At 45.0% G+C, this 24,767-nt stretch overlaps 1 protein-coding gene across 3 annotated transcripts in view; it reads left to right on the top strand.

The window, feature by feature from the left end:
- SH3PXD2A (SH3 and PX domains 2A) overlaps nucleotides 1–24,767 on the top strand; it is a 296,411-nt gene that overhangs the window by 94,862 nt on the left and 176,782 nt on the right. For all 3 annotated transcript variants that reach the window (XM_038757700.1, XM_038757702.1, XM_038757701.1), the window contains exon 3: nucleotides 132–207. In XM_038757700.1, the coding sequence (XP_038613628.1) occupies nucleotides 132–207 (76 nt within the window). The remainder of the gene's footprint in view (nucleotides 1–131; nucleotides 208–24,767) is intronic.

A 24,767-nucleotide genomic window follows, 5' to 3' on the forward strand; every position in this document is an offset into this window, starting at 1 on the left:
GTTTGGTTGGTTAATCCTCTGGGAAGCGAGCGATTCACGAAATAACCTATTCGTGTGAAGCCAGGAGACTTGAGGAAGCCGTGTGTATAGATGGTTCCTGCTTTTAAGGATGCCTGCTGTTTCACTTGTAGATGCAGCTTCTGGATAAATTTCCCATCGAAGGTGGCCAGAAAGACCCCAAGCAGAGAATCATCCCCTTCCTGCCAGGTAAGAATTGGATTTCTCTTCCCTGGAGAGAACGGCAGTTGGTTTAGGGGATGGGCCTGGTGATCGTTGCCTGATGGTCAGAATTCAGTTGTTGAGGAGGAGACTGCGCAACTTTGATTGATTCAATTGTATTGAATTGATGTGTTGTCCTTCACCTGCTCAGAATTGGTTCCCCATCTGTAAAAGCCCTGCGCTGGCTGTCAAACATAGTGTCTTCTAACATATGTGACCACTGAGGGGAGTGAAAGTGGGTGCTTCCTTTTCACCGTAACCATTTCCTGCTCCGAAAACCGGTAGTCATACGGGGCCAGCTGCTAGTCGTGCCATCACCCTCCTGCTCACACTCCCCTTCCTGAGAACGTTTCCCTTCAGTGGGTTGCTCTATCACAGTCAGCTCAGGCCCTCCCTGATCAAACTGTGCAGCCACGTGATTTCCCAGACTGTCATTTGCATTGGCCATTTCCTAGGCTTGGGAAACTCCCTCGAAGATTACAAGGCGCTCCTTGCCTGCAGTGGATAGAACATACACACGAGAATGGAATTAGGGACGCAGTTTCTATCCCATCCAGTTTGCGTTTTGCGTTTTAGGACCTGAGGGCTGGAACCCTTCTGTCATTCATTCAGTGATATCTTTTGCCCACTTTGTGCAGAGCTCTGTCCTAAAAAAAAGTACAAGGATGAGAATCAGACCCAGTTCCTGGTCCACAGGCAGCTCACAGTGTAAGAATAAAGCGGGGTTGGAGGGGAATTGATGACAGGCCTACAAGGCAAGAGTCAGATGGCCAATTGGTCAGAGGCAGTGTGGCTTAGTGGAAACAACTTGGAACTGGGAGTCAGGAGACTTGGGTCACTGTTCCGTGATTGACTTATTGGGTTACCGTGGGCAAGTCACTTAACCTCTGGACCGCAGTTTCTTAATCCGTATGTAAAAAGGGATGAAATAGATTAATCCCCATAGAGGACAGGGACTATGTATTTTATAATTTTTGGATCTGCCCCAGCGCTTAACATAATGTAAGTGCATAGTCAATATCCTAATTTACAGACTCTAAGCTGTAAGCTCATTGCTGGAAGGAAACGTTTACCAATTCTGTTGTATCGTACTCTCCCAAGCTCTTAGTACATTACTTTGCACACCGTAAGCGCTCAGTAGATATCGATGATGATCATAATTATTATTAATTTGTATAAAGTAGGAAGAACAATAACGAAATGAGTTTGGGGCGCCTCACTGTTCAAACCAGAGAAGCAGCATGGCCTACTAATAGGAGGGGTACAGGCCTTCGAGTCAGAGCACCTGGGTTCTAATCCCAGTTCTGTCAATTGCTTGCTGTGTGACCTTGGGCAAGTCACTTGGCTTTCTCTGTGCCTCATTTTCAGCAACTCTAAAATGGGGATTCATTCCTGTTCTCTGTCCTATTTAGACTGTGAGCCCCATGCAGGACAGAGACTGTTTTTGTCCTAATTGACCTGTACCTACTTCAGTGCTTAGAACAGAACTTGATAGGTAGCAAGTGCTTATAAATACCATAAAAAAGCAGAGTGGCCTAGTGGATAGAGCACGATCCTGGAAGTCAGAAGGCCTGGGTTCTAATCCAGGCTTGGCCACTTGTCTGCTGTGCGTCAATGGGCAAGTCACTTCACTTTTCTGGGCCTCAGTTACCTCATCTGTGAAATGGGGATTAAGACTGTGAGCCCCATGTGGGTCATGGACTGTGTCTAACCTGATTAACTTGTATCCATCCCAGTGCTTAGTAAGGTGGCTGGCACATAGAAAGTGCTTAACAAGCACCATTGAAAAAGCAGAAACCAAGACCAAAAAATTTGGAGTCCCAATTTCCTAAGAGTTTGTATTGCAGTCACAACCACCCAAATTTCTAGGAGTTTGTACTGCGGGCTCCAGCTACTGGTCTTCTTCCATCTGAAGCCTGATGCTTCAAAGCATTGGCTGAATTGGTGATTCACCAAGCCATTAAAACATCATTTGCCTTTAATGTCATTGTGGGTTCAGATCACAGCAGGAAGGAGTTAGACCCTGGAGTCCAAAGGTCGTGGGAGATTGGAGTGGCTTGCCGAGGAATCGAGCAGAGAAGAAATCTCCTCTAGGCTCTGACATCTCTTCTCAGCTTTGCGTCCGATGCCAAGACATCTGGAGAAACTTGAATCCACGCCTGCCCTCCATAGCATGTGTTGAGCCAAGTTTGGTGTTAGGATCTATTCACCAAGCAGAGGTTGCCCCAGTGTGGAACAATTTCGGATATCCTTCCTGTACTTTCACTTAGGATTTCCAACCAGGTTCACAGGGGAAAAAGGAAGGATGGCCTTTGAGACAAACATACTCCAAAGTCAGCAGTCGAAATGCATATTCTTGGCCAGTTTTATATCCCCTCATTACGAGGTTTTGGCTGGGAGTTCAGGGTCCAGCTGATGGGAGCAATTTTTCAAATAAGTGGCTACTTTCTTCCCTTTCTCGCTGAAGCCCATTGCAAGGAATTAGTCAAAACTTGCATGGTATATTAAAACCGCCACTAACCTTATTTAAACCCCGATACTCGACTCTCCCATCTCGTTCCCCAGAGGAGAGTTGTCCTTCTTTCGTTCAGCTTGCTGGCCCCAATTTGAGAATCTAACTGCCTTTTCCTGCAGACTTCTCTGGTTCCTCACATGACACTCTGGGGACCAGCCACCATCATTTTTCCCATCCTCTCAAATTTCCTTTCTCACCCTCTTGCCCTGCAAGAGTGCTCGTATACTTCTGGGGGTGCTCTGAGTTCTGAGTCTGACTTTTGAGTTTCTGTAATTATCCGGGACAGAAATACCTCCCCTCTACCCTGTTTCTCCCCCCTCTCCTCCCCTCACAAACAACCAGAAAAATGTGTATAAATCCCTTCACTTTCCAGCCATTTCCAAGTGTGGGATGCTACATGTAATGAACTAAGAACCACAGGCGGTTCTCCAAAGAACCCAAGAAGGGACTCAGCTCAGTCCTTTAGTATTTGCTGTACTAAGGGAGGAGCAGGGGAATCTGAGTTGCTTTAAATAGCTTTTTCATAAGGGATTGTCTACCGTTTTCTGAAAGACCAACTTTAATATTCCATTCTGCATATTAGCCAGAGCCTTCTTTAAATGTTGTTGTGTGAGTAGTAGCAGTTGTAGACTGTAAACTCATTGTGGACTGTCCCATATCTAGCGACTCTGTTGTACGGTACTATCCCAAGCACTTAGTACAGTGCTCTGCTGACAGTGAGTGTTCGGTAAATACCCATTGATTAATTACTGAATAGTGCACTATACTAGGTGATTAGGAAGAATAAGACAGTGATGTGTTCCCTGGTCACAGGAGTTTACTCTCTAGGGGAGACAAACATCGAAATAAAAATGTATTGGATGGAAGGCCAAGGACCATCTGAATGGTAATTTCTCTCTGTCTCTCACTCTCAATCAATCAATCATTCAATCGTATTTATTGAGCGCTTACTGTGTGCAGAGCACTGTACTAAGCACTTGGGAAGTACAAGTTGGCAACATATAGAGATGGTCCCTACCCAACAGTGGGCTCACAGTCTAGAAGGGGGAGACAGAGAACAAAACAAAACATACTAACAAAATAAAATAAATAGAATAGATATGTACAAGTAAAATAAATAGACTAATAAATACGTACAAACATATATATAGGTATATACATCTCACCGCCCCTCCACCCAAACACACCCTCTAAAAGAAAAAAAGATGGAAAATCACTGTGCTATTGGATGAATTTCTTGTCAGTTGTTACAGAATTTAGGGGAAGTGACTGAACCATTAGCAATCTTATTGGAGCCAGTTGCCTGTGTAATGTTAGAGATGATACCTTGTAGAAGGCCCCTGGACTGCACTGGGATTTGGGATCAGTGTTTCCTGATGCTGGCTTATGACTCCTTTTCCCCTCCCTTCCTCCATCCTCATTAAAGGTCTCTGAGGTTATCATCTTTCAGTCTTATCAGGATTAAAGCAAAGCCGGGGAATAAGCAGTGCCGGGGAGCGATTCAGCTCAATGTTGAACAATTTCAAGCCCCTTGAAAAAACCCGACCTCTCAGATTGTAGCCAGCCTGGTATTTTGCAGCCAGCACTAGCCCTGGCTTTCACTCCCTGAAATTAGAGAGAGGGAATAACTTTATTTTGCTCTTGGACCATGCTCTCTTTCTATCTCAAGTAATAGTACTTATTAAGTACTTACTGTGGCCAGGGCACTTTACTAAGTGCTGGGAGACAGTACACAGGTCCCTCTTTCTATGTGTATATGTCTCTTTCTGACTATGGGAAGGAAAGCAACCCATGATGAGGGCAGTTTAATATTCAAATCCCCTACAGTAGTGTCCTGATCATATAAAGACTTGGTACTCTGGGGTGGGTGTGGATGAAGAAAGAGGCAGCTGCTTCCAGGTGAGGGAGTGAGGCATGACACATTTGCTAGGAATTAATCTATTCCCCTAAGCAGTTGGGGCGTTGAGTGTTTCCAAGACAGTAGTAGGTTGTTATTCTGTCTGATGATGCAGCCAGGAGAGGCAGACTCTCATTCAATCATATTTATTGAGCGCTTACTGTGTGCAGAGCACTGTACTAAGCGCTTGGGAAGTGCAAGTTGGCAACATATAGAGACGGTCCCTACCAAACAGCGGGCTCACAGTCTAGATTCTCCTGCCTGAATCATTCATCTCTATCCCTCCCCGCCTCCCTTCTCCCTTTCTCTCTGCCCCCCTCCTTCACTCTCTCTCCCTTTCTTCCATCCCCCATTGCTGGTAAGCACTACAGGGCTAAAAGTTGCCCAGAGGAAGGTGGGCAGCAATAAGGTGGTGTTCTATCAGGGATGTGTCATCAATATAAAAAAAAATCCTTTGTTGTTCTGTCTCTGTATGTTGCCGATTTGTACTTCCCAAGCACTTAGTACAGTGCTCTGCACACAGTAAGCGCTCAATAAATGTGATTGAATGAATGAATCACCTAATGGATAGTGGGAGAAAAACCCAGAGTCTTCCACATCCCCAGTTCTCTTTTACATCATATAATACAGATCAGTTGGACCATGGTTTTAGTAATGGCCCAGTGGAAGAGTGCTCTTTGGAAACAGAAAACCAAATGCTGCTTCTTGGGCTATGGGATTTAGAAGAGTCACATATCTCCAAGGGAAGACATATTAGCAACTGAAGGCATCACAACAATAATAAGTTGAATTGTGTGGCATTTTTCCTTTTCCAAGTCACTTTTACAGCGATGATCTCATTATAGGTTGTAAAAACCCTGTGAGGTAGGGAGAGGCAGGTATTATTATCCACATTATAGATGAGGAAGGTGAAGCTCAGTTGAAGTAATTTGCCCAAGGTCACAGAACAGGCTGATGACAGAACTGGAGCTCAAATTATTATTGTTATTATTATTACTATTATTATTGTTGTATTTAAGCCCTTACAGTGCGTTAAGCACTGCTGTGAGTTCTGGGGCATTATCAGGTTGGACACAGTCCTGTTCCACATAGGGCTTATAGTCTAAGTAGGAGGAAGAACAGGAATAGAAGGGAGGACAGGGAGAACTTGAATCTATCCCCTCAGTTCCCAGACATGCACTCTTCCTGAAAGACCACTACCTCTTTTGTGAATGTCCTGACACCCAAAACATGCTCTTAGGGACTGATGATAATGATGATGATGGTATTTGTTAAGCGCTTACTATTTGACACACAATTATTATAACTAGGTTCTAGATGATCCTCTTAATTTATTAGGGAAGCAGCATGGCCTAATGGAAAGAGCAGCGGCCTGGGAATCAGAGGACCTAAATTCTAATCCCACCTCCACCACTTGCCTGCTTTGCGACTTTGAGCAAGTACCTTGTCTGTGCCTCAGTTTCCTCAACTGTAAAATGGGGATTAAATACCAGTTCTCCCTCCTACTTAGATTGTGAGCCCCATGTGGGACAGGGACTGTGTCCAAACTGACTCATCTCTATCTACCCCGGCACTTAGAGCAGTGTTTGACACATAGTAAGTGCTTAACAAATATTAAAACAAAAAAATAGGTAATTTGCATGTCTTCATATTTTTATTCAGGTCCATGATAGATTTTAACTGCAAGGGGTGGATGTTCTGCAGATCAGCTGAAAGGAGCAGAGGAGGTTTATGAGACATCAGCTCCTTTGTTTGGTGTCCCTCTCCTCATAAAAACTTAGGGAAAATGGGTGATCCAAATATTTCCAGCCAGTCACCCACATCTCCTAGGTACCACTGCTAGAGAAGCAACGTGGCTCAGTGGAAAGAGCCCGGGCTTTGGAGTCAGAGGTCATGGGTTCAAATCCTCGTTCTGCCAATTGTCAGCTGTGTGACTTTGGGCAAGTCACTTCACTTCTCTGGGCCTCAGTTACCTCATCTGTAAAATGGGAATTAAGACTGTGAGCCCTCTGTGGGACAACCTGATCACCTTGTAACCTCCCCAGTGCGTAGAACAGTGCTTTGCAAATAGTACGTGCTTAATAAATGTCATTATTATATTATTATTATTACTCCAAAGTCTGCAGAGCTTGTGGCTTATTTTGGGGAGGCATTTTTCAGTGGCCTCTTGAAAGAACACGGGGTTTTCGGTATTTCGTACCCACTGTTTATATGAAACGTTCTGCCTCAGTGCAAAGGACTACTTTGGAAAATTCATCTCCTGTCCTGCTATATCGGGGCCAGAGTGGATTTCCTGTCTCTCCTTAGTTCAAAGGTGAAACAAAGCTCACTGAGGAAATGGCCATTACGTAGTGAAATGGTAGAGGAATCACTGATGCAAAAAACAAATAGCTTCTTCTGGGAGTGAAGTATTTGGGACTGGGATGGTATGGCCAAAAACATGAAAAGTTTCTCCCTTAAGGGCCATGGGAGAGCTTTGGGCTGCTTAGTGGGCAACCTGCCAAAATCATTTCCACACCATCCAGTTTGTAATTGCAGGAGCAATTGTGGGCTCTCTCTGTTTTCTGAATTCCAGGGATCTCTGCATAATCGGAGAGCAGATTAAAGGGGCTCAGACTGCCCCTAATAGGTAGGTGTAAACTTTGTGTGAAGGATAGAGGGGACTTCTTCCTTCAGAAGAAGTGAAAGGCCCAGAAATAAAGTGGGGTAAATTTCTAGCTCTCAGATCCTACATCTTTAGAATTTCACATTTTCTTCAAGCCGCGTGACTCGGTGGAAAGAGCCCGGGCTTGGGAGTCAGAAGGTCATGGGTTCTAATCCTGGCTCCGCCACATGTCTCCTGTGTGACCTTGGGCAAGTCACTTAACTTCTCTGAGCCTCAGTTGCCTCATCTGTAAAATGGAGATTAAGACTGTGAGCCCCACGTGGGACAACCTGATCACATTGTATCCCCCCAGCGCTTAGAACAGTGCTTCGCACATAGTAAGTGCTTAACAAATGCCATCATCATCACTCCATCTCCTTGCCCCTCCAACCTCACCTAGCTACTCTCCTACTGCAACGCAGTCTGCACACTTTGCTCTTATAGTGCTAACTTTCTCACTGTACCTCTATCTCATTAATCTCACTGCCAACCTCAGGCCTATGTCCTGCCTCTGGCCTGGAATGCCCTCCCTCCTCTTATCTGACAGACACTTATTTTCCTCTTGTTTAAAGCCTTATTGAAGGCACATCTCCTCCAGGAGGCCTTCCATGAGTAAGCCCTCCTTTCCTCTTCTCCTCCTTCCTTCTGTATCACTCCAACTTGCTCCCTTTATTCATCCCTCCTCCCAGCCCCACAGCACTTATGTACATATCTGTAATTTATTGATTTATATTCACGTCTATCCCCCCCACCCCAGACTGTAAGCTCATTGTGGCCAGGAAATGTCTGTTTATTTTTATAGTGTACTCTCCCAAGTGCTTAGTACAGTACTCTGCACACAGTAAGCACTCAATAAATATGCTTGACTGACTGAATGGGTATTAGAGCAGCTCTGTGGGAGACTCGGGAAGAATAAACACACTTTCATTAAGCTTCCTCTTCAGATTGCACTCAGGATTAGATTCCACTGTTGTTCAAGGGAAAACTAAAGCCGGTTAAGGAGAGTCTTTAAATAGCCCTTGTGCAGAGTGTACACAAGATCTGCTTTATGCTATTTTTGCTGGGCCATTTGGGTCCCGTGACTGCTGGTTTTTCTGGCTGACAGGTGGGCTTTAGGGGAAAACAAACAGCGGAGAAGGTCAGTGAAACTTTAAAGTGAAGCAGGGACCTCTTAATGACTTTCTGAGTTTGAAGTGACTGCAGCCTGAAAGGTGGAGGGGAGGGCGATCAAATCTCCTCAAGCTGGGTAGGCCGTCTGTGGCTGGGAGGCCCTTGGACATCCCTCTGACCTTGGTAGCAGGGAAAGGGCTCCGATTTTGATTCTTGAGGCAGACAAGATTATAGAGTTGAAAAGCAGTCTGAGCAGCCCTTGGAATATCCTTTTCCCCAGGCCGCCTTACTGTGGCCCGTCTCTTGCTATAATTATGTTTTTAAAAATAAACTCTCCAAGCCTGTAATCTGAAGTGGTACATTCTGCAAAGTCAGCTGGCAACGATGGGCCTGGGGCCCTCTCTCGGATGTTCGCCTTTTGGACCGTGGAGGGCACAGATGCAGTTGGGCATTTCGAGAGCTGGCGGATTCCGGGTCCGAGCATCAGAAAATCACTGGGATTCAGATTGATGGCCTCGGCCGTGCTCACTGGGTCCTTGATCGAAAGGCCACATATGGGAGTTGGAGTTAGAGCAAAGGGAAATAATCTGGGAGTTGCCACAAATTGCCTTTTGTTGAGCTGCCTTTGTGTGTGCCCAGTGGGATGGGTCTGCCCAGGCACACACTGGCCTTTTTGAACACATGCGCATCCATTGGTGAACTTCACTGACAGTGACATATTTTTCAACTATAAAAGACAAATGTATCCAGAATGATCTCCTCCTTCTGTGTTTAACATAATCAAGCAATCACTGGTATTTACTGAGGGCTTACTGGGTGCATCCTGTTGTCCCAAGAGCTTATAGTCTAGAGGTCATTATTAACCCAATGTATGGATAAATGTTTGAAAAGATGATGGAATACCAAGGGGTGAAAAAGAAAAGAGATTGCATTCTATCTACATCAGTACTTAGTGCAGTGCTTGGCAAAAAAGCTATTATTTTTATCATTAATATTATTATTAAAAAAGAAAAATGGGATTTTTAAGGCATTTATTAAGCGCTTACTATGTGCAAAGCACTGTTCTAAGCACTGGGGGAGGTTACAAGGTGATCAGGTTGTCCCACGGGGGAGCTCACAGTCTTCATCCCCATTTCACAGATGAGGTAACTGAGGCCCAGAGAAGTGAAGTGACTTGCCCAAAGTCACACAACTGACAATTGGTGGAGCCGGGATTTGAACCCATGTCCTCTGACTCCAAAACCCGGGCTCTTTCCACTGAGCCACGCTTGAAAGCCTTAGTGTTACACTTAATCCAATTGGACATCTCCAAAGACCCACCCAGTAAACTGTCAGGGCTCTGTGGGTCTGGGTACTTGTCTGTATATATGTTTGTACATATTTATTACTCTATTTTACTTGGACATATCTATTCTATTTATTTTATTTTGTTAATATGCTTGGTTTTGTTCTCTGTCTCCCCTTTCTAAACTGTGAGCCCACTGTTGGGCAGGGTCCGCCTCTATATGTTGCCAACTTGTACTTCCCAAGCCCTTAGTACAGTGCTCTGCACACAGTAAGCGCTCAATAAATACGATTGATTGATTGATTGTCTGTTTGCTTAAACATTCTTAGGGAGAGCTGTCTTTCAACCTAAAGACCAGATATGTGGCTGTTAACTCAGTCTTCCAGGATCTCCATTTCCGTGTGAAAGTGCTTGCCCACCAGAGTGTCTGAATTTAAAGACACCGAATCCACAGAGTTTAGGGCTGATTCTATTTCAGATTCCTGTCCCCCAAACGAAGCTTTTCCCTGGGAGACGTGTTAGGGCCAAAGAGGTTCAAGGTGCCGTCAGGGTGTTAAGCTGCTAGCCAGCAGGGAGCTCGTTTCCTGAACAATTAATTACAAAAACAGCTGATCCGAGGCTCAAAGAAAGGAAGGAGGGCTGGAGGGGACTGTGGCGGGGAAGCCAGACCTGCCTGAATAAATGTTTACCTTTTAACAATGTGACATCCCCTGACTTCCTAGACTTTTAACTCTAGGCCTGTCAGGCCTCATTGGCAATAACTGGGCTGAACTGGTGGTTAGACACTGTCTTGTAAAGGATTGTCTTTGAAAAAAGGAAACTACTGAAAAATCCCGTTTTCCCATGAAAATTCCTGAAATGAGCCCTTTTTGGAAAGCCATGTCTATGGTTGCTGCCATTTTTCTGCTTTGACAGACAAACTGAGCAAGGGACAATTAGTTCTTGCTTGCTCCAGGGATGAGCATCTTTTGTAGTTATGTTTTAGTTTCTTCAGTGTTTGTACACTTCGTCAATGGAGCGGGAACAAGCACTCTGAATTCTAAAGAACTCTGGGAAAAGAGAGCAATCTGGAAAATGCTTGGTGAATCATGCAATAGTGTTTACTGAGGGCTTGCTGTGTAGAGAGCACTGAATTAGGCAGTGTGGTAAAAACAGAAGTCACATTCCCTCTCTTCAAGAAACCAATGAAGGGAGACAGGCAGAGATGGAAAGAAGGGGCACAGGAGAGGGAGCCAGAAAAGAAGTGGCATGGCTTAGTGGAAAGAGCGAGGTGCTTGGAGTCAGAGGACCTGGGTTCTAATCTTGGCTTCACCACTTGTCTGCTGTGTGGCCTTGGGCAAGTCACTTCACTTCTCTGGGCCTTAGTTACCTCATCCGCAAAATGGGGATTAAGACTGTGAGCCCCATATGGGACAGAGGCTGTGTCCAACCTGATTAGCTTCTATCTACCCCAGTGCTTAGGACAGTACTTGATACAAAGTAAACGCTTAACAAATACCATCATCCAACTGGTAACATCCAGAGTATTTGGAGAAAAATAATAAATGAATTAATCAGTGGTAGCTGAGTACTTACTGGGTGCAGAATGTGGTATGGGCATTTGATGAATAATTGAAGACATACATTAATTGATATATGCGTAAGAACTACAGGTCTTGACCTATTTATCGCTATAATAGTTTACATCCCCTCCAATTCAATCAATGGTATTCTTTTGTGGTATCTGTTTAGTGTTTACTATGTTCCAGGCACTGCTCTAAGCGCTGGGGGAGATACAAGATAACCATGTTGGACAGAGTCTTTGAATGTGGGGAGAGTGGTGGTCTGTCAGATACGAAAGGGAATGGAGTTTCAAATTTGCCTCCACCCTCCTTTTGCTTTCCTTTCCTTTCCTTCACCATTTTTCAAGGTGAGTTAAGTAGAAGCAATCATATGAGTACGCCTTCATTGCCTGGACAAAAACTCCAGGAACCAACTCCTGAATTTTCTAAACACTTAGAACTGAGCCTGGTGTGGTTTGGGGATTCCTTATGAATAGAAACCTTCATACAGAAACCATAGATCCATTCTAAAGGGTCTTTTTCTATCCGTCATTTAGCCCGGTTAACATAGTTTCATGTCTCTAATAGATATGAATAATATATTCTATCGCCCCACCGCCCCCATCTCTCTCTCCTCTCACACACACATATGCACACACTTCTTCAGTATCCCTAGCCTAGGGGGTTGACTTCTGTGTTTTTGTTTTTCTGCTCTACCTCTATTGAGAAATAATTGAAGCCCTTAGTGCATATAAAGGATTCCCTGTCATGTCCTTAACAGCCTTCGCCCAGCAAGATACCTGGTGCATTGCCATCCGGACAGTCTGTATACAGCCTTTGGGCAGTATTTTCAAGTCTCTCTTCTGTGTGCTGAGAAAGTGAGGGCGTAGATGATAGAACAGTGGATGACATTCATCTGGGAGTTTCAAGATCTCTCTGTCTCCAAGGACACACTGTCGATTCCATCTATTTCCAGTGCGCTGCCAGTCATTTCAGCCGCCTGTGCCATTGGCTTGCTTAGTGCCAGACTGATGCTTCTCCTGCTATTTAACACAATGCCAGCTTCCCCCAGGTAGGTCTGCACATTTTCTCTTCTCCCAAAGCCTCCACTCACTGGAATGAGTCCTTAAGGCTTGGAAGGTGGGGAAGGACTGAATTTCGCCCTGCAAGCACTTGATGTGTTGATCCACAAACCCCTCTTTCCCAGTAGGGCCGAGTTGTCTCTCAGCCTTTCATTTATTCATTCATTCAATCGTATTTATTGAGCGCTTACTGTGTGCAGAGCACTCTCCTAAGCGCTTGGAAAGTACAATTCGGCAATAGATATAGTCCCTACCCAACAACGGGCTCACAGTCTTTCCCTAACAAATATTAACTGAGGCATCTTCTGTTGGAAAAAAAAATACAGTCTCCGACATTCTGTGATAACAGATTCATCCTTCTGGGTTCCAGACCTCTGACTGGTTGAGTCCAAAGTGATGCTCTGCATGGTCTTAGAGTTGAGCTCTTCGGTTTGGAATATAGTAAACTATTGAATGGGATAAAGAAGAGCTCTTTGGGCGAGATCGTAGGGGATATATGCGAAACCGCATAGACCAGAAAAGAATCCAAGGATGGACAGGGAATGTAGTAATTATCTTCCGGCCTATGGAGGGAACCTGAGTAAATACTTATGAGCAGTATGTTCTTATCAGTTGAGGACAAGGTTAAAGGAGCAAGCCAAAAGGACAACAGCACCCCCATCAAAAAAGACTGAGGAAGATTTTTTTTGTTTTGTCCCATTGGAGATTCTTGCAGATATTAAGTCTGGAATGGTTTGTGCCTGTTGGATCAGACAGACAAATGAGCACCATCATTCTTTTTGGTGGTCATTCTTTTGGTTGTCGATTGTTCTGCACCTTATCTGGTATGGATATGGAACTGGGTGCTTTTATTCCCGGTATTTTTATTTTAATCCCTCAGCCTCTCTCTGCCTCAACTCTCGATTTCGAGTTGGGTGACTCAGAAGCAGAGCCTGTGTTCGCAGGGATCTGGTGAAAAAGCACAATGATTCTGAAGCAATCAATCGTATTTATCGAGCTGTTACTGTGTGCAGAGCATGTTTTAAGCATTTGGGAGAGTACACTAAAATCAATCAATCGTGTTTACTGAGCACTTATTGTGTGTAGAGTACTGTATTAAGCACTTTGCAAGAATACAATAAGACAGAGTTGGTAGGCATATTTCCTGCCCACAGTGAGCTTACAGTAAATTTGGTGGATGTGTTCCCCACTCAGGGAGTTTGCAGTCTAGGAGAAGGAGTGGAAGAGGTGTGGGAGGGCCAAAGTTTCCCCGAAGATGCACTGTAGGTTAGGACGGACTTACGTTATGTGTGCCTGGCTCAACACATGTAAATTTACATATGTTTTGGATGTTGAGGATCCCAACCCCCGCCACCCCCCACCCTCTCAATATTTTTATGGCTTCTTTCGATTAGGCGTTGACTTATCAAACGTGCCAGTGTTCTGGACTGAGGAGTGAGTCAGATGACTGAAGGACCCTGATGCACACATGTGGATTCAGTCACTTATCTAAATAGCTCTGTCTCCTGAGGGGGGAAGGAATCCTAGTTATATATATAAATGGATATCCTGTCCACAACAGAAATGGCAACTGAGAACTGTAGTGTTGTTGTCTGCTCTTTTTTCAGCAATCCCCCGAATGCGACTGTGAATTCCAAATGTCAGTTCTTCCTCCTGCCTTTGTCTCCCAGAAGCCATGTTTGCACCTAGAAATGTGGCTTGCCAGGACTCACCCCCTTCTCCTACCTAGGGAAAAGTCACACTGAACTCCTCCCTCTCATGGTTGCTAAGCAACAGATCTCATCTCTCCTCAGAGTTTACGTGAGCAGAGTGGAAAATGAGCATCCCTGGGGTCCCTCAGATGCTGTTCTTTGTTTTTCTCGCATATTATTCTGAGTTGCAACTTCATCTGGATCCGAACTTGTAATTTTGGGGTTTTTTTTGCAAAATGTGTCATGATTTCTTCCACATCAGGAAAACCGATTCACCTCTATGTGAATAATGTTTGGTGTCTGGGCTCAGTAGAAACCTTATAAAATTACGCAATGATCAATTGTTTATTCCCAAATAATAAAAATATGGCCAGACTGTTGGGTGAAACCCAGTTACTTATTGGTGCTTCTGAACAGGACTGTACTGCATGCTTTCTACTGCCCAGCTTCTCATGGTTGGCCTTAGAGAAAGATGACCAGATGCTCTGATTGAGAAACAGTCCTGAAAATTCTAGGTACGTCTTGCCTCCCAGATTCTTCAAGGTACTTTATGGGGAGGAAAATCTTCCAAAAAAAAGAAGAAAAAAGTCAGTGAAGGAGAGATGGGCCTGTGTCAGAAAACGCCTCCTTTCCCCATGTAAGAGACCGGTGGATGGAAGAGGAGGGTGATTTAGCCGCCCTACAAGTCCTGAGTTCAAAGGTGCCGAGTGAGGGAGTGGGTGGCCCTGGGTGTGATGACACCACGTAAACTGTGTTTCTAGGCTGAAGCAGTGGAGGAAGCGCATTTTTGCTACTCTTCATCTTGTTGCCCTTTTCCCCACTCTTTCCTCTGCCTAACTCCCCTTTCCTTCTCTTTCCTGTCCTTCCCTCTCCCCTTGTTTTGGTCCCTGCCTAAGTAACTAAGGGTCCTTGTACCACTAGCTGGGAGGAGTGTTTCTTGGTCCTTGGGTCTTTGGTGTGTGTAGTGAGAAGTGAGGAGATAAGTCCACCTCTGCCAACTTGTGGCTTGTGATCTAGAAAGCACTTTTCTTTTTCAGCTTTATCACTCCAGAGGCCTGCCAATGAAAGGGCCACACATAGGCTGGGCCTTACCCTTGCCCTTCGCCCTTTGCCTTGCTTCTCCTGGATCAGCATGGAAAAAAAAAATCCAGGCTTTGAAAGTTTTCAATGAAAATAAGGGAGGTGGTCTAAAAATAGTCTGTCCTCAAAATCCCCTGGCTGCATAAATGCCCCCAGAGAGGGGGTGAGTCCCAAGTCCAGAAAGTCTGACCACTGGCTGACGAGCGTTACTCAGTTCCTCTGAGTACTTCTCAGGAAGTCTCAGACTTTCCAGTGGTAAGAAATCCAATCTGTGCATTTCAAAAAGACTTCTTGTTTCTCTATTCCTCTTTCCCTCCCTCTACCTCTGGGTCTTACCAGCGCTGGAGTAATAATAATAATAATAATAATGATTGCACTTGTTAAGCGCTTACTATGTGCCAAGAGCTGGGGGACGTCACAAGGTCATCTGGTTGTCCCACATGGGGCTCACAGTCTTAATCCCCATTTTACAGATGAGGTAACTGAGGCACAGAGAAGTTGTGTGACTTGTCCAAAGTCACAGAGCTGACAAGTGGCAGCTGCAGAAGCAGTGCGGCTCAGTGGAAAGAGCCCAGGCTATGGAGTCAGAGGTCATGGGTTCAAATCCTGGCTCCACCAATTGTCAGCTATGTGACTTTGGGCAAGTCACTTAACTTCTCTGTGCCTCAGTTCCCTCATCTGTAAAATAGGGATTAAGACTGTGAAGCCCCCCCATGGGACAACCTGATCACCTTGTAACCTCCCCAGCTTAGAACAGTGCTTGAAGGCACATAGTAAGCGCTTAGTAAATGCCATCATTATTAAGTGGCAGAGTCAGGATTAGAACCTGGAGTAGATACAGGCTAATCCACCCTGCCCCAAATGGGACTCACAGTCTAAGTAAGGATCTTAAAAGTCCTGATGGATCAGGATTTGGGCCAAGTTCGGGGATCCCTGGAGTAGAACTGGGGCAGCTGGGAAGAGGTCACCTTCCTCTCCTTCCTCTCCCCCTCCTCCCCCTCTCCATCCCCCCTGCCTTACCTCCTTCCCCTCCCCAGAGCACCTGTGTGTATATATATATATATATATATATATATATATATATATATATATGTTTGTACGTATTTATTACTCTATTTTACTTGTACATATTCTATTTATTTTATTTTGTTAATATGTTTTGTTTTGTTGTCTGTCTCCCCCTTCTAGACTGTGAGCCTGCAGTTGGGTAGTGACCGTCTCTATATGTTGCCAACTTGTACTTCCCAAGTGCTTAGTACAGTGCTCTGCACAAAGTAAGCGCTCAATAAATACGATTGAATGAATGAATGAATGAATGAAAGTGTACAGGGGGCTTCACTTGCAGGCTGACCAGTAACTGGCTTGATCCTGGGCCAGGGTCCCAGTGGAGATTCGGCTCTGCAGGCCACAGCAAGGGGCAGCTTTGGGATTGGAATCTTCTGGGCTCGGAGGACCTCGAAATCCAAGCCTTGTGGAGACGTATAGCCTCAAGCTACTGAGGCACCACTCAGTCTGCCTGAGCAAGGGCTAGAGAAGATTGGGCCTGTGTGCAAATTTTTTTTTTTCCCAACTTATTTGTAAAGTGCTTACTATTTGTCAGACACTGTACTAACAGTGGGTTAAAAACAAGATAATCAGGTTGGACACAGTCTCTATTCCACATGGGGCTCTCTGTCTAAATGAGAAGGAGGAGGATTTAGTCCCTGTTTTACCGATGAGGTAACTGAGGCACCAAGAAGTTAAGTGACTTGCCCAGGGTCACCCAGCGGGCAAGTGGCAGAACTGGGGTTAGAACCCATGTCCTCTGACTCTGAGGCCCAGGCTCTTTCCACTAGGCCACACTCCTCCTCTCTCCCTCTCTTTCTTTTAGCCACTCCTTTCCTGTGCAGCCTGTATTTAACGGCTAATTTGATGGTGGGGGGGGTAGAAGGGAATTCAGCCTGCAATAAAAATCTCAATTTGCATACTTTAGACTCACAAAAACTTAAGATCATGAGAAATCAAAAAATGCTATTAAGGGAAAAATGAATGGTCATTCAACCCAGTGCCTTATTTCTGATAATGGCCGCAGAATGATTGCCTTCCTTGACAGCCATCCTAAAGATTAGGAATGGTTCATCTCACATTCCCAGACCTATTGTCATGAATATAACCAAACCCCCCCAGAACTTACTGATGCTTTCAAACTTCACAGCTTCCTGTGATGATGAAATCCATATGCTACCACACACTGTGTGAAGAGCTGTTTCCTTTTGTTTTGAGCTTATCAACTTCCAGTTTCAATAGTTGTCCCCTCTTCCTGATGCGGAGAGATTTGGGGAACAACAATTCCCTGTCAACTCTGCCAACGCATTTCAAGGTTTGGTAAACTTTAATCAAGTCCCCTCTCTCAGCTGTCCACACCCCCTGATCGGCTTGAACCGATCCATGAACTTGAGAGCCATTCCTCTAACGAGAAGAGCGTGTGAAAGAGGTGGAGATGAGGCATTTCTCAGGGGACTTGTGTAGAGTCAGGAGCCAAGGCTTAGGTGTGAGTGTCCTTTCCCACCCAAGGTATGGATGTCCATTCCCTCTCAGTCCTGGGCCCATGTGGGCAGGGACACTGCCCCCGCCATCAACACTCAAAGGGCTGGAGCAGTGGCACTCCAACCCAAGATGGATGCATTATCGGTGGCAGAATAATAAATAGTAAATGGTGATGATGAACTGCAAAGCTGTGAAGACCTGCTGCATGAGGTTGTGACTAGCCGTTTGGCCACCTCTGATCTAATGCTTTTGATTTTTCCTGAGTATTTTTCCATCACTTATCTCATTTATCCTCCCAGCATCCCTGAACATTAGGGAGGGGCAGGAAATTATAACCCCATGTTTACAGGTGAGGGAAATTGAAGCACAGAGAGGTTAAGTGATGCAATAACCCAGGGTCATCTAGCAGGCCAATAGCAGAGCCAGGACTAGAACTCAGGCCACCTGATTCCCAACTCATATGTTTTCCACTAGACTGTGTTGGCCACTATTACTGTCTGGCTCCGCCACCTCTCCTGTGTGACCACCAGCCTATTTTCTACCGGGCCTATTATTACACTGTGGTATTTAAGCGCTCACTATGGATCAAGCCCTGGGATAGATACAAGGTAATAAAGTTGGACTCAGTCCCAGCCCAAAGTGAGGTTCACGGTCTAGGAGAGTGAATAGGTATATAATTCCCATTTTACAGTTCAGGAAACTGCGGCATAGAGAAGTTGACTTGCCAAGGTCAACAGCAAGCAGTTGGCAGCGCAGGAATTAGAACCCAGGTCCTTTGACTCAGGCCTTTGCTTTTTCCAGGAGGTTTTGCTGCTTTTATAAATTCTTAAATGTTCTGTGTGGATGACTATCTGTAAGAATACACAGATTGTCTTTCTATGCTGTGAAGGAGCGTAGAGATGAGACATTTGCTCTTTTAGAAAGTGGGCATGTAGGGACTCTGCTAAAAGTGAGACAGACCTGAAAGGTGGAAAAAAAATGTCACCCAGTCCTCCTGCCGACCTGGCTTAATACAAGTACTTTGTGTCAAACTGTGGGAGAAGTTAGAGATAAGTTCTGTTGGTGCAAGGTACTGTATTGCTTCCTGTGAGATTGCGCCATTGTGTAGCTCTCCTGAATAACTCAGGTGGTAGTGGCTGCCTAAGTATTCTGGGCACAGTGTCCTCCCCTGTCCACCCTCCATCAGCCTGTCCAGACTTTGAGTCCTCCTGCCATGAGGTCACTGGACTAGTAATGGTGTTGGAAAACAGATGAGATTGGAAAAATCTGAAATTCTCTGTCAAGCTAATGGGATGTACTAAATATTCAGAGTTCCAGATCCTCCCAAAGTGTAATTCAGGTCTGCGTGGCACTTGCTGCTCAGGGTAATTGGGCTAAGTTTAGGTTTGCCCATGGAGCTTTGGGACAAAGGATTTTTTTGTTTGTTTTCTGTTATCAACATCATCATCATCAATCGTATTTATTGAGCGCTTACTGTATGCAGAGCACCGTACTAAGCGCTTGGGAAGTACAAATTGGCAACATATAGAGACAGTCCCTACCCAACAGTGGGCTCACAGTCTATTATGGTATTTACTAAGTGGTTCCTATATACCAAGCACTGTTCTAAGCGTTGGAATGGACACAAGCTTCTTAGGTCGGACCCAGTCCCTGTCCTACATGGGGCTCACAGTCTAGATAGGAGGGAGTAGGATTTAATCCCCATTTTACAGATGAGGAAATGAGGCACAGAGAAGCTGTGACTTGCCCAAGGTCATAAAACAGACAAGTGGCAGAGCTTGGATGAGAACCCAGGTCCTCTGACTCCCACTGGGCCTTGCTACTTCTCTGATGCTCCACCAGACTGAAGCCTTGTTGGGGACACCGGGGGCCAACATTCAAATAAAGGCTTGTACCTGAATGAAGATTGTTTTGAGCAAGGTGGATGTAGAAAGAACACCGGCCTGGGAATCAGAAGACCTAAGTGGCTGTGTCACTTGCCTGCTGTATCACCTTGGACAAGTCATTTGCCTACCCTTGACCCCAGTTTCCTCATCTGCAAAATTGTCTATTCATTCCCTGTTCTCCCTCCTACTTAGGCTGTGAACCCCTGGGGGACAGGGACTGCATCAGACCTGATTATCTTGTATCTGACACAGAGTAAATGCTTAACAAATACCACAGTAATAATGATCATTATTATTATTCATAGCCATCTGAAATTCCTTCCCTTCCTCTTCCCCCTTCTCCTCCTCACTCCCCACAGCTTGTGTGTTTGCATCAAATGTCTTTATTTTTGAGTCACAAAGATCTGATGGAACAGAGAAGGATGGAGATTAGTGAGCAGTCCTGCTGGGACTCCAAACTTTGGGGTGTAAGGCAGGATTAGGTTTCCAAGGTCATAACCCCAAGCTGTGCTCATGTCTCCAGATGTGTGTGTCAGGTCAGGACTAAAGAGTGCTGGGCGAGAGGGAAGAGAGGAAGGAAAATGGTGAAACATCAGTGCCCGCAGTAGGGAGAAATAAACTGTAGCACTTTGGCTTCCTGGGGGTGAGTTGATTAATATTCAGGTTAGAAAATCTAGTTGAGCTGACACTAGTTCAGGATGAAATGCTGGTATTCTCAGGCTGTGGGCAAGCTTAATTCGCATCATTTGAGAGGATATACTATATATTGGCACTGACTTCCTCTCCTTCCAGAGCTGTGGGGTTTTTTCCCAGTTGGGAGTTTTTTTGGTAAAAATCTCTCTCCCTTTATGCTTTCTGGTTTGAGTTAAGGCTTCCTTTGACCCATCTCCTCCTCCTCCACATTGTATTGCCTTGCTGGGAACCGGAAAATGACTGGTGAAATGATGTTCAGCTGTAATTTCTTTCCCAGTGAAGGGACAAAAGACTGAGTTCTGCTTGAATCTTTTCCATTGCATCAGAACCGGACCATCCTTGGGGAGTCCAGATTGGTCCTGCTCATCATCATTGTCTAGAGCTTCTGGGGGCCGGGCCAAGTTGTTCTTCAGGGGGGCTTTCTTTGTGGTTCTTGGGAGACCTGGACAGATGATCTCAGGTCCAGGGTTGTCCCGGAGCCCATCTGGGCCTCTAAGATCCACTGCTTATGGCTTCAGACCCCCTGAGGAGTCTGGAAATCACTCCAGAGGAAGAAAAAAGCTGACAATTTGTTGGCTCACTCATTTATTCTGTGTTCCTGTGACATATGGATCTTGGTTCCCTGCTTGTATGGAGAGGTTTGAAAGAAAGGAAGGAACTCATAATGTGGTACTTGTTAAGCACTTACTATGTGCCAGGCACTGTACTAAGCACTGGGGTAGATACAAGCAAATCTGGTTGGATACAGTCCCATCCCTATATGGGGCTCACGGTCTTAATCCCTATTTTACAGATGAGGTAACATCACAGAGAAGTGAAGTGATTTGCCTAAGGTCACACAGCAGACAAATGGCGGAGTCAGGATTAGAACCCAGATCCTTCTGACTGCCAGGCCTGTGCAGCTATGCACTAGGCCATGCTGTAACGTGACAGCCTGAGCAATGGTGTCCTGGGTGGTGGATCAATGGGCTGCTCACCTACTCATTCAATTCATCCAATCGTATTTATTGAGCACTTACTGTGTGCAGAGCACTGTACTAAGCGCTTGGGAAGTACAAGTTGGCAACATATAGAGATGGTCCCTACCCAACAGCGGGCTCACAGTCTACTCCACAGCCTCCGGACACCTATGCTAGTAATTCCTTCAGATGGCTAATGGTTGGATCAGAATTGAATCCCCAGCGCTCAGTCCAGTCTGCAATACTGATTCGAGCGCACATTTCTAATTCCCTTGTATTGATTAGATAATGGTATTTGTTAGCGCTTACTACGTGCCAGGCACTGGACTAAGTGCTGGAATAGAAACAAGATGATCGGTTGGACATAATCCCTGTCCCAGACATTCACAGTCTAAGGGGGAGGGAGAATAGGTATTGAATTCCCATTTAACAGATGAGGAAATTGAGGCACAGAGAAGTTAATTGACTTGCCGAGCATCACACAGGCCCATGCTCTTTCCTTTCCTTTTTTTCCTTTAATTAGGGGTCCATTAGGAACAAGTTAGCTCCCACAACCTCCTGACCTGGGAGCAAGCATGAGTTCAGTAGCCTGCCCATTAAAAACCCAACTCCCCACGCTTGGCTTGGCCAAGAACTCCACACCCGGGATAAGGAGGGAAAGAAAAAGATGCCTCATTTGGGCTGGGAAGAGGGCTGGCACGAGAGTTTTATCAATGGCCTTTGGGTGGAAAAGTTACAACGTGAATGAATGGGAACTATCTGAGGCTGAGACTCTGGAGGCCTGGCTACAAGATTTGGAATTGCTGCGAAGCCTTGGGGAAGTTTTTCTTAACCTTTTTGGGCCTCAGTCTCTTCATCTGTTTAATGGGGGTAAAAAAAATTTGCTCCTCTTTGCCTCACAGGGAAAAGAAAGTAAAGAGATAATTCCTGTGAAACTGCTAGGGAAAAATCCAAGCGCTCGATGTAAGGATTCATTTTTCCTTGGCCCCCAACACCCAGTCCCTCTGGGGGAGAGAGAGGGTTGCATTTTCATCTCATCTGTGCCCTATGGGGTCAAACAGTCAAGTCTGTCCCCAACTCATTCGTGAAGTTTAGTGTAGGGCCAAAAAGGGAGTGTATGTTCCTCTAAGGAAGCAGTTCATTTTTCTTAGAGGAGGAGAGGGTGGGGGAAATGGGAATTTCTGAAACGGACTTGCACATCTGTTCTTTCAGCATGCGAAGAAAAAACAAAAACCCAACCTAATAAATAATGAAAACAGATAGAAGAAGGAAAGAAATCCCTCATCAAAAATACTTTGGTCCCCAAGAAGGTTTCTGGTTACTCAAGGAAAGCTGTGAAGCCAAAAACAGCCATTATGTTACCCTGTTCAGTGGTTCAGTGAGCTCACTGTAGATCACAGGGGCAGATAACCTGGATGAAAGAGTGTGGGTACAGAGAGCTTGCTTCCTTCACCCTTGGCATATGGTATGATTCCATGGAGAAAAGGAGAAAAGCCCTGATCTGTTTTGAAGGAATACTCTAAAGATCTTTATGCATAAATTATATTTTAGTGATAAATGAAGCCTACCATTTTACAAGTACATTGACCATTTCTCTGTAGAGTATTTAGGTGATTAAAATAGAAACTAAACACTCTCAGTTCTCTTGAGCTGCACAGTCTTACCGTAACCAGCTCAATTGTCCATTTTATAGATTGTGACGCTGAGGCTCCGTGGACCGTTGTTACTTCATATCAAAGCCAGGGACTGAACTCAGGAGTTCCTGGCTCTCTGGAGGACCACATAGGAAAAGTCCAAGCTTTTATTTTTCAGAGGCTGATGTTTGGTTTTCTTTTTAGTTTTGTTTTTTAAAGGGAGAAATTTGTGGGTTCTCATTTCTGACCACGGATGTCCCCAAGTAGGACCTCTCTCCTTTTGTGGGGTTGGCATGAGATTTCTGATGTCCTCTGTCCTGAGTTCTGAGTACACGGGAGCAGCAGCTGTAGCCTCACCTCCTCTCCAACTGGCTCACAAGCTGAGGCCATGTCCTTTTCCCTTGTCTCTATTGCATGAAGCCCAGGAAGGAAGACCTGTTGTTAGGCAATGTCCTGCATCAACCCAAGTCTGCTGGAGCCAACCCAGACTGCCTGTGCCCACAGAGGCAGGCAGAGGCAAAATTCTGATTTTCCCATCTTAGGTGATGACTATGTTAAATGCCAGGTTGCATTCCACAGAACAAGTGGGTGGGTTGCCAGTGTAATGTGAAAGAGACAGACAGGCTTGTGTCAGAGACAACTAAGTGGAATGGTGTGTGTGTGCATGTGCCTCTTTTATAAGCTCCGATCTAGACCCAGTTACTGGAGGATATGTCAAACTGAGAGGCACACGGACTGTCTGTTAGAAATGTCAAATCTGTTCTTTTAAAGGAAGAGAGATATCATATTCTGTTGTTTGGGTTTCTGTCTGTCTTAGTAAATCCCAGTAGAACAAGCATCGTGTTTGGTAAAACAGAAGGGTGGAAGGCACCTCGGAGGTCTAGTCTGGAATGAACCTAAACAACCCCAGGACAACGTTTCACTTTTATTGTGGGCGATTCTAGTGAGAGCCTGTTTCAACTGTCTAAAAGTCTTTTAGGTCAGGATGTCCTTTCTGAAGCGTCCTCTCAATTCATCCAACAGAACCATTCTTCTATTAATCCCACAAACCACATACCCTCCATCTGTAATAGTATCTTGTTGTTCACTTCAGGATTTTTTGAAGTTCAGGTCATGCTCTCTGGGTTTCTGTTTTCCCATACTGGATATTATCTCAGCAGCTGCACCATAATGCGTGTGTTACAGGTTGTTTAAAATCAAACATCAAAATGTTAAACACCTGGCACTTCAACAGATCATTCATCAGTTAACTCAGTTACTGATAGGAGAATAAGATTCAGCTATATCTAGTCTGTTAGCGTCGCAGGTACATCTGAAGGCTACCTTTGGTTCTGATGCCAAAAAACACGACTTTGAGAACTTGCAAGTATTCCACTACTGAGTCTGAAAAATTTGTCCCATTATTCTCCTCCTTTCATCCTCTGTCTGATGAGCCCAGGGTATGCAGGTGACCCTGCTAATCCTCTCATTCTCTTCTCCTATAGTATATCCCTTTTCTCTCCCTGAATAACAGCATTGAAAAACAAGCCTTGAAAAATTTATAAAGAGGATGAGAGGGGTAATGAAGGAAGGGGAGGCAAACTGATAGACAAGCGGGTTAGAAATCACCCCTGGGTACATCACCCAGTCCATTGTTGGGTAGGGATTGTCTCTATTTGTTGCTGTATTGTACTTTCCAAGTGCTTAGCACAGTGGTCTGCTCGCAGTAAGCGTTCAATAAATATGATCGAATGAATGAAGCTGCTAGTCACTTCCTTCTTCCTTCCCCAGAATACATTTTTGAAATAGGAGCTGCTGATGGATAGGAAGGAGAGGGCAAATCAGGTAGGGTGGAGAAAAGAGGTGAGAAATGTGAGGAAGTAGAGGTTGGAGGGACAGGAGGAAGAGTGAAAAAGAAAGGTTAGAGAAAGAAAAGAGGGAGAGACAGTAGACAGAACAGGCGAGGGAAGAAGAAAAAATAGATGTGTAGTATGAACGCTTTTAGTAAAGCCAAAGTTGACCACAC

Source organism: Tachyglossus aculeatus, chromosome 16 (genome assembly GCF_015852505.1).
Source record: "Tachyglossus aculeatus isolate mTacAcu1 chromosome 16, mTacAcu1.pri, whole genome shotgun sequence".
In the NCBI taxonomy this organism is placed as follows: Eukaryota; Metazoa; Chordata; class Mammalia; order Monotremata; family Tachyglossidae; genus Tachyglossus; species Tachyglossus aculeatus.